General features: G+C 44.8%; 1 protein-coding gene across 2 annotated transcripts in view; it reads left to right on the forward strand.

Moving 5' to 3' along the window:
• Positions 1-18,287, forward strand: part of LOC105477960 (sorting nexin 6) — a 73,175-nt gene that overhangs the window by 49,852 nt on the left and 5,036 nt on the right. For both annotated transcript variants that reach the window (XM_071100342.1, XM_071100343.1), the window contains 4 exons: positions 2,242-2,281; positions 7,617-7,703; positions 16,382-16,541; positions 16,624-16,709. In XM_071100342.1, coding sequence (XP_070956443.1) covers positions 2,242-2,281; positions 7,617-7,703; positions 16,382-16,541; positions 16,624-16,709 — 373 coding nt within the window. The remainder of the gene's footprint in view (positions 1-2,241; positions 2,282-7,616; positions 7,704-16,381; positions 16,542-16,623; positions 16,710-18,287) is intronic.

An 18,287-nucleotide genomic window follows, 5' to 3' on the forward strand; every position in this document is an offset into this window, starting at 1 on the left:
TTCTTCTTATCAGGAAGAAGGAAAAAAGTAAACCTTGCCATCTGTTCTCTAACGTAAATCTGTCAAAGCAAATTCTCTTGAGTGAAAGCAAAGTTCATAAAATTGTTTTTGCTTTGAGTAGTATTTGCCCTAATTCATTTATAATGTCATTTTAATTATATATTTTACAGAATACTTGAAACTGTGCTGTGCCCTTTTTTTTTGAGAGCAGGTCTTCCTGTGTGGCCCAGGCTGGCATACAGTAGCTATTCGCAGGTGCAGTCATAGAGCACTGCAGCTTTGAACTCCTGTGCTCAAGCAGTCCTTTTGCTTCAGCCTCCTGAGTAGCTGGGACCACAGGTTTGTGCCGGAACTGGGTGACAGAACAATAGCCCATCACAAAAAAAAAAGAAAAGAAAAGAAAAAAATGAATAACCAATTTCTACTTAAGAATTTATTTTCACTTTTACCTAGTTTATCTGTCAAATGCTTATACCAACTAAAAAATATCCCAGCACCAGACTTTTTTTGTTGTTGTTGAGATGGAGTCTCACTCTATTGCCCAGGCTGGAGTGCAGTGATGCAATCTCGGCTTACTGCAAGCTCCGCCTCCCAGGTTCACACCATTCTCCTGCCTCAGCCTCCTGAGTAGCTGGGACTACAGGCGTGTGCCACCACGCCACCTGGCTAATTTTGTTTTGTATTTTTAATAGAGACAGGATTTCACCATGTTAGCCAGGATGGTCTCGATCTCCTGACCTCGTGATCTGCCCACCTCGGCCTCCCAAAGTGCTGAGATTACAGGCATGAGCCACTGCACCTGACCAAGCACCAGAGTATTAAAGGGTAGTTTAATTACAGGATTGTGACACCGTGCCCCACTAATTTTTTGTATTTTTAGTAGAGACAGAGTTTCACTGTGTTGCCCAGACTAGTCTCAAACTCCTGGCCTCAAGTGAGCTGCTTGCCTCAGCCTGTTTGCTAAAATGAATCTAGATAAATTTTGTTGGCTGGGCACAGTGACTCACGCCTGTAATCCCAGCACTTTGGGAGGCCAAGGTGGACAGATCACTTGAGGCCAGGAGTTTGAGACCAGCCTGGCCAACATGGCAAAACCCCATCTCTACTAAAAACTACAAAAATTAACCAGGTGTGGTGGGTGCCTGTAATCCCAGCTACTTAGGAGGCTGAGGTAGGAGAATCGTTTGAACCCAGGAGGTGCAGGTTTCAGTGAACCGAGATGGCACTACTGCACTACAGCTGGGGCGAGAAAGCGAGACTCAGTCTCAAGAACAACAACAACAAAAACACCTTTAATGTATGGCTTAGGCTGTCATCTTGAAATGGAGCCTGGTGCTCTGGCTCACACCTGTAATCTTAGCAGTTTGGGAGGCCAAGGCGGGCAGATCACTTGAGATCAGGAGTCCAAGACGAGCCTGGACTCAAGCCATTCTTCTGCCTTTGCCTCCTGAATAGCTGGGATTACAGGTGTGCACCACCACACCTGGCTAATTTTTAACCAGGTGAAAACTCGTCTCTACTAAAAATACAAAAATTAGCCAGGCATGGGGGCAATTGCCTGTAATCTCAGCTACTCAGGAGGCTGAGGCAGGAGAATCACTTGAACCCAGGAGGCAGAGATTGCAGTGAGCTGAGATTGCGCCACTGCGCTCTGGCCTGTGCAACAGAGCCAGACTCTGTCTCAAAAAAAAAAAAAGAAAGAAAGAAAAAATCAGGCCTGGGCGCGGTGGCTCACACCTGTAATCCCAGAACTTTGGGAGGCTGAGGTGGGCGGATTATGAGATCAAGAGATCAAGACCATCCTGGCCAACATGGTGAAACCCTGTCTCTACCAAAAAGACAAAAATTAGCTGGGCATGGTGGCAGGCGCCTGTAGTTCCAGCTACTCAGGAGGCTGAGGCCAGAGAATCGCTTGAAGCCAGGAGGCAGAGGTTGCGGTGAGCTGAGATTGAGCCATTGCACTCCAGTCTGGGTAACAAGCGTGAAACTCCATCTCAAAAAAATAAATAAATAAATGAACAGATAGTCTTATCTGTAAACAGATTTCAAGTAATCTCTTTTATTGGTAGAAATACAGGGAGATTTTTGTGAAGCTAAATGAAGTCTGCAGTTAATAGGGCTATTGAATATAACTGCAATGAGACAAGGTGTTATTAATATGGTTTGGGAGCATATTCTCATACATTTGAAATGGAAAATTACTTTGAATGTGGCATATGATGAAAATATTTTCCTTTACAGGTTTTTTCTCAAAGTTTCAGAACTGTTCGATAAAACAAGAGTAAGTACTAAATTATAGAGATATATTGCATAATATTGTGCCCAGAGAGCTCATGTTAAAGGTTTTTACCACAATTCATAAAATTTTTTTTAAAAGAGTAATCATTATTGGCCGGGCACAGTGGCTCATGCCTATAATCCCAACACTTTTGGAGGCTGAGGTGGGCAGATCGCGAGGTCAAGAGATCAAGACCATCCTGGCCAACACGGTGAAACCCTGTCTCTACTAAAAATACAAAAATTAGCTGGGCGTGGTGACGCATGCCTGTAGTCCCAGGTACTCGGGAGGCTGAGGCATGAGAATCGCTTGAACCTGGGAGGCCGACATTGCAGTGAGCCAAGATCGCACCACTGCACTCTAGCCTGGCGACAGAGCAAGACACCGTCTCAAAAAAAAAAAAAAAAAAAAAAGTAATCACTATTAACCTTTTGGCTATTTAAATATCTGCATATGGTAATATTTAACTTGCTATGGTTCTGTTTAACTCTATCGAGGAAGATGAGTATACTTCAGAAGGATGATGAAACAGATTCAGATTTGGATTCCATTGGGAGTTTTTCAGGAAATTCCATTTTTTGTTATGGCCTTTAGGTATTTGTATAAAAGTTCATATTCTTCTGGGTGCAGTGATTTAATGCTTGTAATCCCAGCACTTTGGGAGGCTGAGGCAGGAGGATCTCTTGAGCCCAGAATTTGAGATCAGTCTGGGAAAACATAGCAAGATGCCATCTCTACAAAATGTTTACAAATTAGCCAGGTGTGGTGGTGCAAACCTGTAGTCCTACTTGGGAGGCTGAGGCAGGAGGATGCCTAAGCTCAGGAGTTTGAGGCTGCAGTGAGGTGTATGATCGTGCAACTGCATTCCATCCTGGGCGACAGGGTGAGACCCTATCTCTAAAAATTAAAGAATACCTCCTGGAACAGACAAACAAATTAATTAAATACTACATACCAATAAGAATAAAGGAACCAGGCCACGTGGCTCATGCCCATCATCCCATACATTGAAGGATGAGGCGGGAGGATCAGTAGAGGCCAGGAGTTCAACTAGCTTGGGCAATGTAGCGAGACTCCCTCTCTACAAAAGTTACCAAAAATTAGCCAGTCATGGTGGCGCACAACTGTAGTCCTAACTGCTTGGGAGGCTGAGGCAGGAAGATTCTTGAGCCCAGGAGGTCAAGGTTATAGTGAGCTGTGATTGTGCCAGTGTACTCCAGCCTGGGTGACAGACCCCGTATCAAAGAAAGAAAGAAAATAAATAGAAAATTACCAGCAACCCAGATGCCTGGCCGCCTCCTCATCTCCTCAGCTGCCTTTCAAGGCACTGCCAGTACGGATTTGGGTTTTTTGTTTTGTTTTTTGTTTGTTTGTTTGTTTTGAGATCAAAACCAGGCTGGAGGCTGGAGTGCAGTGGCACAATCTCGGCTCATTGCAACCTCTGCCTCCCAGGTTCAAGTGATTCTCCTGCCTCCCGAGTAGCTGAGATTACAGGCATGCACCACCACATCAGGCTAATTTTTGTATTTTTAGTAGAGAGGGGTTTCACCATGTTGGCCAGGCTGGTCTCAAAGTCCTGATGTCAAGCCATCTGCCTACCCTGGCCTCCGAAAGTGCTAGAATTAACAGGCATGAGCCACTGCGCCCGACCTGGCCCGTTTTTTAGTTTTATACATAATATAAATGCTTGTGCAACATGTATTCTTTTTCTTTTTTTCTTTTTTTTTTCCTTTGGTAGAGACAGGGTCTTGCTATGTTGCCCAGGCTGGTCTCAAACTCCTGGCCTCAGGCAGTCATCCTGCCTCAGCCTCCCAGAGTGCTGGAATTACAGGTATGAGCCACTGTGCCTGGCTTATATTCTTTCATGTCTGTTTAATGTACTCAACATTATATTCATTCATAGGATTAAACCATGTTGTTGCACATAGATGTAGTTCCTTTATTCTTTTTGTTTTAGAGACGGGGTCTCACTTTGTTGCCCAGGTGGGAGTGCACTTGCATGATCATAACTCACTGCAGCCTCAAACTCTTGAGGTCAAGCATCCTCCTGCCTCAGCCTCCCAAGTAGTTAGGACTACAGATGTGTGTTACCATGCCTGGCTAATTTTTGTAGAGAGGGAATCTCACTACATTGCCCAGGCTGGTCTTGAACTCTTGGCCTCTATTGATATTCCTGCCTCACCCTTCAAAGCATTGGGATTATAGGCATGAGCTACCTAGCCTGGTTCCTTTATTCTTCTTGCTGTATAGTATTTTATTAATTTGTTTATCTGTTCTACTGTTGATAGGCATTTGGATAGTTTCTAGTTTGGGTTTCTTTATAACAATACTGCTAAGATTATTCCTGTATATCTTCTGAACACAAGTATACAATTCTGTTGGATATATATAACTAGGAGGGGAATTGATGGATCATAGGATAACCATGTGAAAAGCTTTTGCAGAAACTGCAAAACTTTCCCATAATGATTGTACCAATTTGCATGCCCACAAGAATAAGTATGAGCATTTAGGTTATTCTACAAGCTTGTTAAAACTGAGTGTTTTCTACCTTTATAATTCTTGCCATTCTGGTAGGTGTGTAGTTGTTTTAGTTTAACTTTTTTTTTTTTTTTTTTTTTTTGAGATGAAGTCTCACTCTGTCGCCAGGCTAGAGTGCAGTGACGCAATCTCGGCTCACTGCAACCTCCGCCTCCCAGGTTCAAGCAATTCGCCTGCCTCAGCCTCCCGAGTAGCTAGGACTACAGGTGCACGCCTCCGCGCCCAGCTAATTTTTGTATTTTTAATAGAGATGGGGTTTCACCCTGTTGGCCAGGGCGGTCTTGATCTCTTGACCTCGTGATCCGCCCACCTTGGCCTCCCAAAGTGCTGGGATTACAGGCGTGAGCCACCGCACCTGGCCCCTTAACTTTTTTTTTTTCTTTTTCTTTTTTGAGACAGAGTCTCACTCTGTCATCTAGGCTGGAATGCAGTGGCGTAATCTCGACTCACTGCAACCTCTGCCTCCTGGGTTCAAGTGATTCTCCTGCCTCAGCCTCCCAAACTGAGATTACAGGCACATATCACTACACCCGACTAATTTTTGTACTTTTAGTAGAGATGGGTATCACCATGTTGGCCAGGCTGGCCTCGAACTCCTGACCTCAAATGTTCCACCCGCCTCAGCCTTCCAAAATGCTAGGCATGAGCCTTATTAAGGTGCCAGCCTTTAACTTTTTACTTTGACGATAATTTCAGACTTATGGAAAAGTTGCAGAAAATAGTACAAGAATTCCTGTAATGCATCAGCCAGGTTTCTGAATATTAACATTTTCCCTTTTGTGTTTTTTTTTGTTTGTTTGTTTGTTTTGAGACAGAGTCTTGCTCTGTCGCCCAAGCTGGAGTGCAGTGGCACGATCTTGGCTCACTGCAACTTTCGCCTCCTGGGCTCAAGTGATTCTCATGCCTCAGCCTCCCAAGTACCTGGGATTATAGGCGTGTGCTGCCATTCCTAGCTAATTTTTGTGTTTTTGTAGAGATGGGGGGTTTCACCATGTTGGCCAGACTGGTCTCGAACTCCTGACCTCAAATGATCCACCTGCCTTTTCCTCCCATAGTGCTGGGATTACAGATGTGAGCCACTGCACCTGGCGAATGTTAACGTTTTCTACATTGCTTAAAGTTCTTACATTCCAAAAAGTCCATCTTCATTCTGTTTTGAGTCCTTCATGCACACTTGTCTCTTTTTTTAGTATAAGAATTATTTTTAATATAGTCAATACTGTTACTAATGATTCCCCCTTAATGTCATCAAATATCCAGTATATACATTTTCCCAATTGTCTCATAAATGGCTTTTTATTATAGTATAGTTTGTTTGATCAGGATACAAACAGGGTCCCCTATATTACATTTGGTTGATGTATTTTTTTTAATCCTCTGTCCAGTCATACTGAAGAGCTATCTTTTTAGTCTGACCTGACTACTTCCCCTTCAATCTCACCTTGTACATACCACTTCTGTTTATTACTCTACAGTGTCTTCAGGCACATTTTACTAATGCTTTGACTGTATTTCTGGTTGTCCTCAGCAGGAGGATTAGATTGAATTAACTAGTCTACCATTGCAAGCCTTCATTCCTTTAAAATTGTGTGTGCATATCAATTACAATAGAAATGAATAGCAGCTGGGCACAGTGGCTCACACCTGTAATCCCAGTACTTTGGGAGGCTGAGGTGGGCAGATCACCTGAGGTCAGGAGTTCGAGACCAGCCTGGCCAACAAGACAAAACCCTATCTCTACTAAAAAAAATACAAAAAAATTAGCCGAGTGTGGTGACATACACCTATAATCCCAGCTACTAGGGAGGCTGAGGCAGGAGAATCTCTTGAACCCAGGAGGCGGAGGTTGTAGGGAGCTGAGATCATGCCACTATACTCCAGCCTGGCAAGAGCGAGACTCCGTCTGAAAAAGAAAGAAATACCTAGAAAGTTTTTTTTTTCTTTTGAGACAGAGTCTTGCTTCGTCGCCCAGGCTGGAGTGCAGTGGCTCAATCTTGGCTCACTTCAACCTCAGCCTTCTGAGTAGCTGGGATTACAGGCACACACCACCATGCCCGGCTAATTTTTGTATTTTTAGTAGAGACGGGGTTTCTCCATGTTGGTCAGGCTGGTCTCGAACTCCTGACCTCGTGATCCGCCCACCTTGGCCTCCCAAAAGTGCCAGGATTACAGGCATGAGCCACCGTGCCTGGCCTGAGAAAATATTAATGAAGGTAAAAGATGATACTGAAACTCATTTTAGAGTCTGACTGGGCATGGTGGTTCACACCTGTAATCCCAGCACTTTGGAAGGCTGAGGCAGGAGGATCACTTGAGGTCAGGAGTTTGAGACCAGCCTGGCCAACATGGTGAAACCCTGTCTACTAAAAATAGAAAAATTAGCTGGGCATGGTGGTGCATGCCTGTATTTCCAGCTACTCGGGAGGCTGAGGCAGGAGAATTGCTTGAACCTGGGAAGCAGAGGTTGCAGTGAGCCGAGATTGCACCACTGCATTCCAGCCTGGGTGACAGAGTTAGACTCCGTCTCAAAAAAAAAAAAAAAAAAAAAAAGTTGTCCTTCCATAAACTCACGAGTCTCATTTGATCTGATCTTTTTTCTGTTCATTTTATGTGAGAGTTGCCAAGAAAAGTAGCAGGCTAGTAGAAACAAAAAGGGAAGGAAAGCTAGATAAATAGGAATGGATACTATAGTTAAAACTTCAGTTTTTTTAAACTATAATAATAGTTGTAATTAAGAAGGAAACCACTGAGAGCAGAATGTAGTTGTTGATTAAATATTCAATTTTTTCCTTTCCAGAAAATAGAAGCACGAGTGTCTGCTGATGAAGACCTCAAACTTTCTGATCTTTTAAAATATTACTTAAGAGAATCTCAAGCTGCTAAGGTAATTTTAATCTTTTTTTAAATGAGCCATTTTACAAACAGCCATTTCTTGAGAGTTTGTTAGACTTCAGATTGTTAATGATGATTTATCTCCTTTATGTGATTTTAAATTATATTTTCAAATATGAATTTTATTTCTTCTTTTAGAAATTGTATATATGTATATAATTATACATATTTCACGTGGGAAACCCCACATAAAAGTCTCCTCTTTATTATATTTCTGATATAATCTAGAACTTTAAAAAAATGAATTTGTGGTCAGGTGTGGTGGCTCACGCCTATAATCCCAACACTTGGGGAGGCCAAGGCCAGAGGATCACCTGAGGTCAGGAGTTCAAGACCAGCCTGGCTAACATGATGAAACCCTGTCTCTACTAAAAATACAAAAATTAACTGGGCATGGTGGTGGGTGCCTATAATCCCAGCTACTTGGGAGGCTGAGGTGGGAGAATCACTTGAACCTGGGAGGCAGAGATTACAGTGAGCCGAGATCGCGTGCCATTGAACTCCAGACTGGGTGACAAGAGCAAAACTCCATCTCAAAAAAAAGAGAGGCCAGGGGTGGTGGCTCATGCCTCTAATCTCAGCACTTTCGGAGGGTGAGGCGGATGGATCACCTGAGGTCAGGAGTTTGAGACCACCCTAACCAACATGGTGAAACCCCATCTCTACTAAAAGTGCAAAAATTACCTGGGCATGGTGGTGGGCACCTGTAGTCCCAGCTACTCGGGAGGCTGAGGAAGAATTGCTTGAATGCAGAAGTGGAGGTTGCAGTGAGCAGAGATTGCGCCATTGCACTGCAGCCTGGGCAACAAGAGTGAAACTCTGTCTCAAAAAATAATAATAAATAATAAAAACAAAGAAAAAGAAAAAAAGCAAGACCTGGCCGGGCACAGTGGCTCACACCTGTAATCCGAGCACTTTGGGAGGCCGAGGCGGGTGGATCACCTGGGGTCAGGAGTTCAAGACCAGCCTGACCAACATGGTGAAACCCCAACTCTGTCTTAAAAAAAAAATGAATTTGGTATATTTCTTCGGGTAAAATGTCTTGGAAAACAAAAGTAAAATGGTCAATTAGCAGTTGTATTGCTAAAGGATTTCTTTCTTTTTTTTTTTTTTTTTTTTTTTTTTTTTTTTTTTTTTTGAGACAGAGTCTCGCTCTGCCGCCCAGGCTGGAGTGCAGTGGCGTGATCTTGGCTCACTGCAAGCTCCGCCTCCCGGGTTCACGCCATTCTCCTGCCTCAGCCTCCCGAGTAGCTGGGACTACAGGCGCCCGCCACCTCGCCTGGCTAGTTTTTTTGTATTTTTTAGTAGAGACGGGGTTTCACTGTGTCAGCCAGGATGGTCTCCATCTCCTGACCTCGTGATCCGCCCGTCTCGGCCTCCCAAAGTGCTGGGATTACAGGCTTGAGCCACCGCGCCCGGCCTCTTTTTTTTTTTTTTTTTGAGATGGAGTCTCACTCTGTCACCCAATTATAACCTCTGCTTTCTGGGTTCAAGCGGTTTTCCTGCCTCAGCCTCCTGAGTAGCTGGGATTACAGGCGTGTGCCACCACGCCCAGCTAGTTTTTGTATTTTTAGTAGAGGCGGCATTTCCCTATGTTGGCCAGGCTGGTCTCGAACTCCTGACCTCAGGTGATCTGCGTGCCTTGGCCTCCCAAAGTGCTGGAATTATGGGCATGAGCCACATACTGCAAAAGGATTTCTTTTTTCTTTTGAGGTGGACTCTAGCTCTGTCACCCAAGCTGGAGCGCAGTGGCGTGACTGCAGCTCACTGCAACCTCCGCCTCCTGGGTTCAAGTGATTCTCCTGCCTCAGCCTCCCAAGTAGTTGGGACTACAGGCGCCCACTACCACGCCCGGCTAATTTTTGTATTTTTAGTAGAGATGGAGTTTCACCATATTGGCCAGGCTGGTCTTGAATTCCTGACCCCATGATCCCCTCACCTGGCCTCCCAAAGTGCTGGGATTACAGGCATGAGCTACCACACCCAGCTGCAAAAGGATTTCTAATTTGGTCTATGCAAGTCCTCCATTGAGAGTCAGAGCACCATAAAACAAAAACATGTTTTTTTATAAGGCAACTCATGTTTCCCTTTAAAAGCCGTGGGCGGCAGGGCACAGTGGCTCACGCCTGTAATCCCAGCACTTTGGGAGGCTGAGGCGGATGGATCACGAGGTCAGCGGTTTGAGACCAGCCTGGCCAACATGGTGAAACCCCATCTCTACTAAAAACACAAAAATTAGCCAGGCATGGTGGCAGGTGCCTGTAATCACAGCTACTCCAGAGGCTGAGGCAGGAGAATCGTTTGAAGCCAGGAGGGGGAGCTGAGACTGCGCCATTCCATTCCATCCTGGGCAACACAGTGAGACTCTGTCTCAAAAAAAATTAATTAAAAAAAAAAAACTGCAAGACTAAAACACTAACCAAAAATTATTATTATTATTAATAATTAATTTTTTTTTTTTTTAGACAGAGTCTCGCCCTGTTGCCCAGGCTGGAGTGCAGTGGCGTGATATTGGGTTATGGCAACCTCTGCCTCCTAGGTCCAAGCCATTCTCCTGCCTCTGCCTCCTGAGTAACTGGGACTACAGGCACTTGCCACCATACCTGGATAATTTTTGTATTTTTAGTAGATACGGGGTTTCACCATGTTGGCCAAGATGGTCTCGAACTCCTTACCTCAAGTGATCCACCAGCCTCAGCCTCCCAACATGCTGGGATTACAGGCATGAACCATCCCGCCTGGCCTCAAAAAATTTTTTTGACTGGGCACTGTGACTTATGCCTGTGAGCCCAACACTTTGGGAGGCCAGTGTGGGAAAATCACATGAGGCCGAGAGTTCAAGACCAGCCTAGGCAACAAAATGACATTCTGTGTCTACAAAAAGTTTTAAAAATTAGCTAGGCCGTGGTGGTATGTTCCTATAGTCCCAGGGGAGGTTGACACAGGAGGATTGCTTGAGCCCAGGAGTTCAAAACTGCAGTGAGCCGTGATTGTCACTGTATACTCTTGCCTGAACAACAGAGTAAGATAAGACCTTGTCTTTAAAAAAAAGTTAACACAAGGCCGGGCACGGTGACTCACACCTGTAATCCCAGCACTTTGGGAGGCTGAGGTGGGCAGATCACGAGGTCAGGAGATCGAGACTATCCTGGCTAACACAGTGAAACCCCATCTCTACTAAAAAATACAAAAAATGAGCCGGGTGTGGTGGTGGGCGCCTGTAGTCCCAACTACTTGGGAGGCTGAGGCAGGAAAATGGCATGAACCCGGGAGGCAGAGCTTGCAGTAAGCGGAGATCGCGCCACGGCACTTCAACCTGGGCAACAGAGCGAGACTCCATCTCAAAAAAGAAAAAGTTAACACGAATAACTGAAAAGCACTGAAAACTTAGTGGATCAGATAACCCAAATTCAGTGTTAATTTGTGAATTGAGATATTGTACACAGAATTCCCACCTGATCACTGATGCTGATCATTTTTATTAAATTATAACCTTTTAACTTTGAATTCTTAGGTACTTATAAATACACTGTTCATATCAAATTATATCTTACAAACTATTTACATTGGATGGGCAGTGCTAAAATATTCACTTTTGAAGACTTTAAATTATCAAATGTGGTTGTTTTTTGTTTTAATTTTTTGCAGAGACAAGTGTCTCACTATGTTGCAAACTCCTGGGCTCAAGTTATCCTCCCGCCTCAGCCTCCCAAGGTGTCAGGATTATAGGTGTGAGCCCCTGTTCACAGCCAAATGTGGTCGTTAATAGATAACAATTTCTTAGTAACTTTAAGAAATGATTAAAATGTAGTTGTCAGAATTAAAACTACAACAAGGTATCACTATACACCTTAATTAGAATGGATAAAAGGAGAAAAATTCTGGCAAAGATACATAGCAACTTAAACCATCATATACTGTTAATAGGAATGTGGTGCACCTCCTTGGGAAATTTCCATAGTTTCTTAAAAGGCAAAATATACTATGCAGTGATCCAGTCAGTTCCCTTCTAGGTATTCACCCAAGAGAAATGAAAGCAGGGCTGGGCATGGTGGCTCACCCCTGTTATCCCAACACTTTGGGAGGCCAAGGCGAGAGGATTGCTGGAGGCCAGGAATTCAAGACCAGCCTGGCAACATAGCATGATCCTATCTCTATTGAAAAGAAGGAAAGGGCCAGATGCAGTGGCTCACGCCTGTATTCCCAGCACTTTGGGAGGCCGAGACGGGCGGATCACAAGGTCAGGAGATCGAGACCATCCTGGCTAACCCAGTGAAACCCCATCTCTACTAAAAAAAATACAAAAAACTAGCCGGGCGAGGTGGCGGGCGCCTGTAGTCGCAGCTACCCGGGAGGCGGAGTTTGCAGTGAGCTGAGATCCACTGCACGCCAGCCTGGGAGACACAGTGAGACTCCATCTCAAAAAAAAAAAAAGAAATGTGTTATGGATGCATGATATATGTCCACCGTTATGTGTCCACCATCATAATATGATACGTAGTATTTTTGTTGTCCTAAAAATCCTCTATGCTCTCTGCATTCATCCTCCTTTCCCTCAGTCCCTGGCAGCCACTGATCTTTTCACTGTCTCCATAGTTTTACTTTTTCTAGAATGTTATATAGTTGGAATCATATAGTGTATAGTGTTTTCAGATTGGCTTCTTGCATTTAGTTTATGCATTTAAGTTTCTTCTATGTCTTTTTGTTTTTTGTTTTGTTTGTTTTGTTTTGTTTTGTTTTTTTGAGACAGTCGCCCAGGCTGGAGTGCCATGGCGGGATCTTGGCTCACTGCAAGCTCCACCTCCTAGGTTCACGCCATTCTCCTGCCTCAGCCTCCCGAGTAGCTGGGACTACAGGCGCCCGCCACAATGCCCAGCTAATTTTTTTGTATTTTTAGTAGAGACGGTGTTTCACCATGTTAGCCAAGATGGTCTCAGTCTCCTGACCTCGTGATCCGCCCGCCTCGGCCTCCCAAAGTGCTGGGATTACAGGCGTGAGCCACCATGCCCGGCCTCTTCTATGTCTTGTCATGGCTTGATAGCTCATTTCTTCTTAGTGCTAAATAATATTCCATTGTCTGGATGTAACACAATTTATATTCTCAGAATATATGAAGAACTCTTAATAAAAAGAGAAGGCCGAGGCCGGGTGCAGTGGCTCACGTCTGTAATCCCAGCACTTTGGGAGGCCGAGGCGGGTGGATCATGAGGTCAGGAGATCGAGACTATTCTGGCTAACACAGTGAAACTCCGTCTCTACTAAAATACAAAAAAAAAATAGCTGGGCATTGTGGTGGGTGCCTGTAGTCCCAGCTACACGGGAGGCCGAGGCAGGAGAATGGCCTGAACCCGGGAGGCGGAACTTGCAGTGAGCCAAGATCATGCCACTGCACTCCAGCCTGGTGACAGAGCAAGACTCCATCTCAAAAAAAAAAAAAAAAAAGAGGGAGAAGGCCAGGTGCGGTGGCTCATGCCCATAATCCCAGCACTTTTGAAGGCTGAGGCGGGTGGATCGCGGAGTTGAGAGTTCAAGACCAGCCTGGCCAACATGGTGAAACCCCATCTCTACTAAAAATACAAAAAAATTAGCCAGACATGGTGGCGGGCGCCTGTAATCCCAGCTACTCGGGAGGCTGAGGCAGAGAATTGCTTGAACCGGGAAGCGGAGGTTGCAGTGAGCCGAGATCGTGTCACTGCAGTCTAGCCTGGGTGACAGAGCAAGACTTTGTCAAAAATAAATAAATAAAAAGAGAAATAACCCAATTTAAAAATGGGCAAAGGACTTAAAGTTTTCTCCGAAGAAGATACACAAATGGCCATTAAACCATCAAAAGATGCTCACAAGCTGTCAGGGAAATGCAAATCGTTAGTATGAGATAGGCCTGGCGTGGTGGCTCACACTTGTAATCCCAACACTTTGGGAGACCAAGGCAGGTGGATCACTTGAAGTCAGGAGTTTGAGACCAGCCTGGCCAACATGGTGAAACCCCATCTCTACTAAAAATGTAAAAATTAGCCAGGCATGGTGACAGGCACCTGTAATCCCGGCTACTCAGGAGGCTGAGGTGGAGAATTGCTTGAACCTGGGAAGCAGAGGTTGCTGTGAGCCAAGATCGTGCCACTACACTCCAGCCTGGATGACAGAGCACGACTCCGTGTCAGGAAAAAAAAATACGAGATATCACTTTATACCCACAAAGTGGCCTTCATTTAAAAAAGAAAAAAAAAAAAACAAAACAGATAAGGCCAGGCACGGTGGCTTATACCTGTAATCCCAGCACTTTGGGAGGCAGAGGCAGGCAGATTCCCTGAGGTCGGGAGTTTGAGACCAGCCTGACCACAGAGAAACCCCATCTCTACTAAAGATACAAAATTAGCCAGGCATAGTGGCGTGTGCCTGTAATCTCAGGTACTCTGGAGGCTGAGGCAGGAGAATCGCTTGAACCCAGGAGGCAGAGGTTGCGGTGAGCTGAGATTGCGCCATTGCACTCCGGCCTGGGCAACAACAGCGAAACTCCTTCTCCAAAACCAAAAAACAGGTAATAAATGTTGGCAAGGATGTGACTGAGGAAATTGGAACTGTCATATGGTGTTAGTAGGAATGTAAAATGTGCAGCCACTATGGAAAACCATATGGCAGTTTCTCAAAGGTTTGATGTAGAGTTACCATATGACTCAGCAATTTCATTCCTTAATAGTGAGAAATGAAGCCATGTCCATATAAACACTTGTATGTAAATGTTCACAGCAGCATTATTAATTATGTCCAAATAGTGGTAATAAACCAAATGCCTATCAACTGATGAATGAATTAATGTGATATAGCCATACGTGAAGTACTATTCAGCAGTAGAAAGGAGTGAAACAGCCGGGCACGGTGGCTCAAGCCTGTAATCCCAGCACTTTGGGAGGCCGGGATAGGTGGATCATGAGGTCAGGAGATCGAGACCATCCTGGCTGACACGGTGAAACCCCGTCTCTACTAAAAAATACAAAAAAAACTAGCCGGGCAAGGTGGCGGGTGCCTGTAGTCCCAGCTACTCGGGAGGCTGAGGCAGGAGAATGGCGTGAACCCGGGAGGCGGAGCTTGCAGTGAGCCAAGATCACACCACTGCACTCCAGCCTGGGCGGCAGAGCGAGACTCTGTCTCAAAAAAAAAAAAAAAAGAAAGGAGTGAAACACTGATTTGTGCTACAACATAGATGAACTTGAAACATGCTAAGTGGTAGAAGCCAGGCACAAAAAACTCACATGATTCCATTTTTATGAAATGTCCAGAATAGGTGAATTCCCCATTTCTACTAAAAATTCAAAAATTAGCCAGGCGTTGTGGCACACGCCTGTATTCCCAGCTACTCAGAAGGCTGTGGCAGGAGAATCGCTTGAACCCGGGAGGCGGAGGTTGTAGTGAGCCAAGTTCACACCACCACACTCCAGCCTAGGCAACAGAGTGAGATTCCATCTCAAAAAAAAAAAAAAAAAGACATGTCCAGAATAGGCAAATCTGTAGAGGCAACAAATAAGCGGTTGTCTAGGGATATGGGCACACATGGGAAAATGGCACGTGGCTGTTGATGGGCATGGGGTTTCTTTTTGGGTGATGAAAGTGTTCTAAAATCGATTATGGTGATCCTCAATTCTGTAAGCTTGCTAAAAACCATTGAATTTCATATTTTAAATTGTGAGTTATGTGGTACATGGACTATGTAATTCAAGCTGTTACTTAAAAAACGGGCTGAGTGCAATGACTCACGCCTGTAATACACTTTAGCAGGCTGAAATAGGAGGATCGCTTTGAGGCCGGGAGTTTGAGACCTGCCTGGACAACATAGTGAGGCCGTATCTCTACAAAAATATTTAAAAATTAGAATAACTTTGGGAGGCGGAGGCAGGTGGATCACAAGGTCAAGAGATGGAGACCATCCTGGCCAACATGGTGAAATCCCGTCTTTACTAAAAATACAAAAATTAGCCAGGCATGGTGGTGCGCGCCTGTAGTCCCAGCTACTCGGGAAACTGAGGCAGGAGAATTGCTTGAATCCGCAAGGTGGAGGTTGCAGTGAGCTGAGATTGCGCCACTGCACTCCAGCCTGGTGACAGAGCAAGACTCCGTCTCAAAAAAAAAAAAAAAAAAATTTAGAATAACTTCAGAGGTTGCAGTGAGCCAAGATCATGCCATTGCACTCCAGCCTGGGCCACAAGAGCAAAACTCCGCCTCAAAAAAAAAAACTGGAGGCCGGGCGCGGTGGCTCAAGACTGTAATCCTAGCACTTTGGGAGGCCGAGACGGGCAGATCACGAGGTCAGGAGATCGAGACCATCCTGGCTAACACAGTGAAACCCCGTCTGTACTAAAAATACAAAAAAACTAGCCGGGCGTGGTGGCGGCGCCTGTAGTCCCAGCTACTCGGGAGGCTGAGGCAGGAGAATGGCGGGAACCCGGGAGGCGGAGCTTGCAGTGAGCCAAGATCGTGCCACTGCACTCCAGCCTGGGCGACAGAGTGAGACCCCGCCTCAAAAAAAAAAAAAAAAAAAAAAACTGGAGTAACTAGCATGTAGTATATTCACTGTGTGTTAGCTCTGATGGTTGTGGTGGTGGTGACAGTGGTGGCTGGGTGTGACTACTGGAAACATGCAATATATATACTATTGTGAAGCATTCTGTTTTATAGGATCTCCTGTATCGAAGGTCTAGGTCACTAGTGGATTATGAAAATGCTAATAAAGCACTGGATAAAGCAAGAGCAAAAAATAAAGATGTTCTACAGGCCGAAACTTCCCAACAATTATGTTGTCAGAAATTTGAAAAAATCTCTGAGTCTGCAAAACAAGGTACTGTTATGTTAACTTTCAATCACAAGGTATGCTTTATGACTATTATGTAAATTAAATAATCCTAATTTCTTGTTCACAGAACTTATAGATTTTAAGACAAGAAGAGTTGCTGCATTCAGAAAAAATTTAGTGGAACTGGCAGAGTTAGAACTGAAGCATGCAAAGGTAGAGTTGTAATAAAGATGTAATAATTTAAGTTACTTGTAATTTAGAAATTAATCAGTTATGACATTGATAATTCTTTAATCTTAATTCTCATAGGGATACTGTGACAACTATTCCTGAATTGGAATTACATTTTCCAAGATTATTTCACTGCTTCAAAACAGTTGGTCTGGGTTTTTTGTTTTGTTTTGTTTTTTTGAGACAAGAGTCTCACGCTCTTGCCCAGGCTGGAGTGCAGTGGCACGATCTCAGCTCACTGCAACCTCTGCTTCCCGGGTTCAAGCGATTCTCCTGCCTCAGCCTCCCGAGTAGCTGGGATTACAGGTATGTGCCACCACACCTGGCTAATTTTTGTATTTTTAGTAGAGACATGGTTTCACCATGTTGGCCAGGCTGATCTCGAAATCCCGACCTCAAATGATCCTCCTGCTTCAGCCTCCCAAAGTGCTGGGATTACAGACATGAGCCACTGTACCCAGCTAGTCTGGGGGTTTTTTGTTTTGTTTTGTTTTGAGACAGAGTCTTGCCCTGTTACCTAGACTGGAGTGCAGTGTCATGATCTTGGCTCACTGCAACCTCTGCTTCCCAGGTTGAAGCAACTCTCCTGCCTCAGCCTCCCGAGTAGCTAGCCACCATACCTGGCTAATTTTTGTATTTTTAGTAGAGACAGGGTTTTCACCATGTTAGCCAGACTGGTCTCGAACTCCTGACATCAGGTGATACCTGCCTCGGCCTCCCATAGTGCTGAGATTACAGGCATCAGCCACCACGCCCGGCCTGGTTTTTTAAAATCGTATTTATTTAATTATGTTTTAGAGCTGGAATGTTGCTGTGTTGTCCAGGATAGCATCAAACTCCTGGGCTCAGTTAATCCTCCTGCCTCAGCCTCCCGAGTAGCTGGGATTACAGGTGTATGCCACCATGCCTGGCCCTCTGGTCTTTTTTACATTAGTTGTTTACTTTGAATTAAGCCTCTTCTTGTAGTTAATATAAAGTTTGGCCCAAACCTTAGAGTAATTTTAAGAATAGAGAATCTTAGAATTGAGAGGGATTTTAAAGATTATTTAATCAAGGTAAGAATAATATCTATATCATCTCCAATGGTCAGCTCTGAAAGAATCTAATACCTAATATGGAAACCAGTATCATTTTTTGACTAGTTTTTTTTTTTTAAGTCTTAATAAAAACATTTAAAAATTAGGCCGGGAGGCCGGGCGCGGTGGCTCAAGCCTGTAATCCCAGCACTTTGGGAGGCCGAGGCGGGCGGATCACAAGGTCAGGAGATCGAGACCACAGTGAAACCCCATCTCTACTAAAAATACAAAAAATTAGCCGGGCGCGGTGGCGGGCGCCTGTAGTCCCAGCTACTCAGGAGGCTGAGGCAGGAGAATGGCGGGAACCCGGGAGGTGGAGCTTGCAGTGAGCCGAGATCGCGCCACTGCACTCCAGCCTGGGCAACAGCGTGAGACTCCGTCTCAAAAAAAAAAAAAAAAAAAAAAGGCCGGGTGCAGTGGCTCACACCTGTAATCTCAACACTTTGGGAGGCCAAGATGGGTGGATCATCTGAGGTCAGGTGTT

The sequence above is a fragment of the Macaca nemestrina genome, chromosome 7 (assembly GCF_043159975.1).
Source record: "Macaca nemestrina isolate mMacNem1 chromosome 7, mMacNem.hap1, whole genome shotgun sequence".
Classification (NCBI taxonomy): domain Eukaryota; kingdom Metazoa; phylum Chordata; class Mammalia; order Primates; family Cercopithecidae; genus Macaca; species Macaca nemestrina.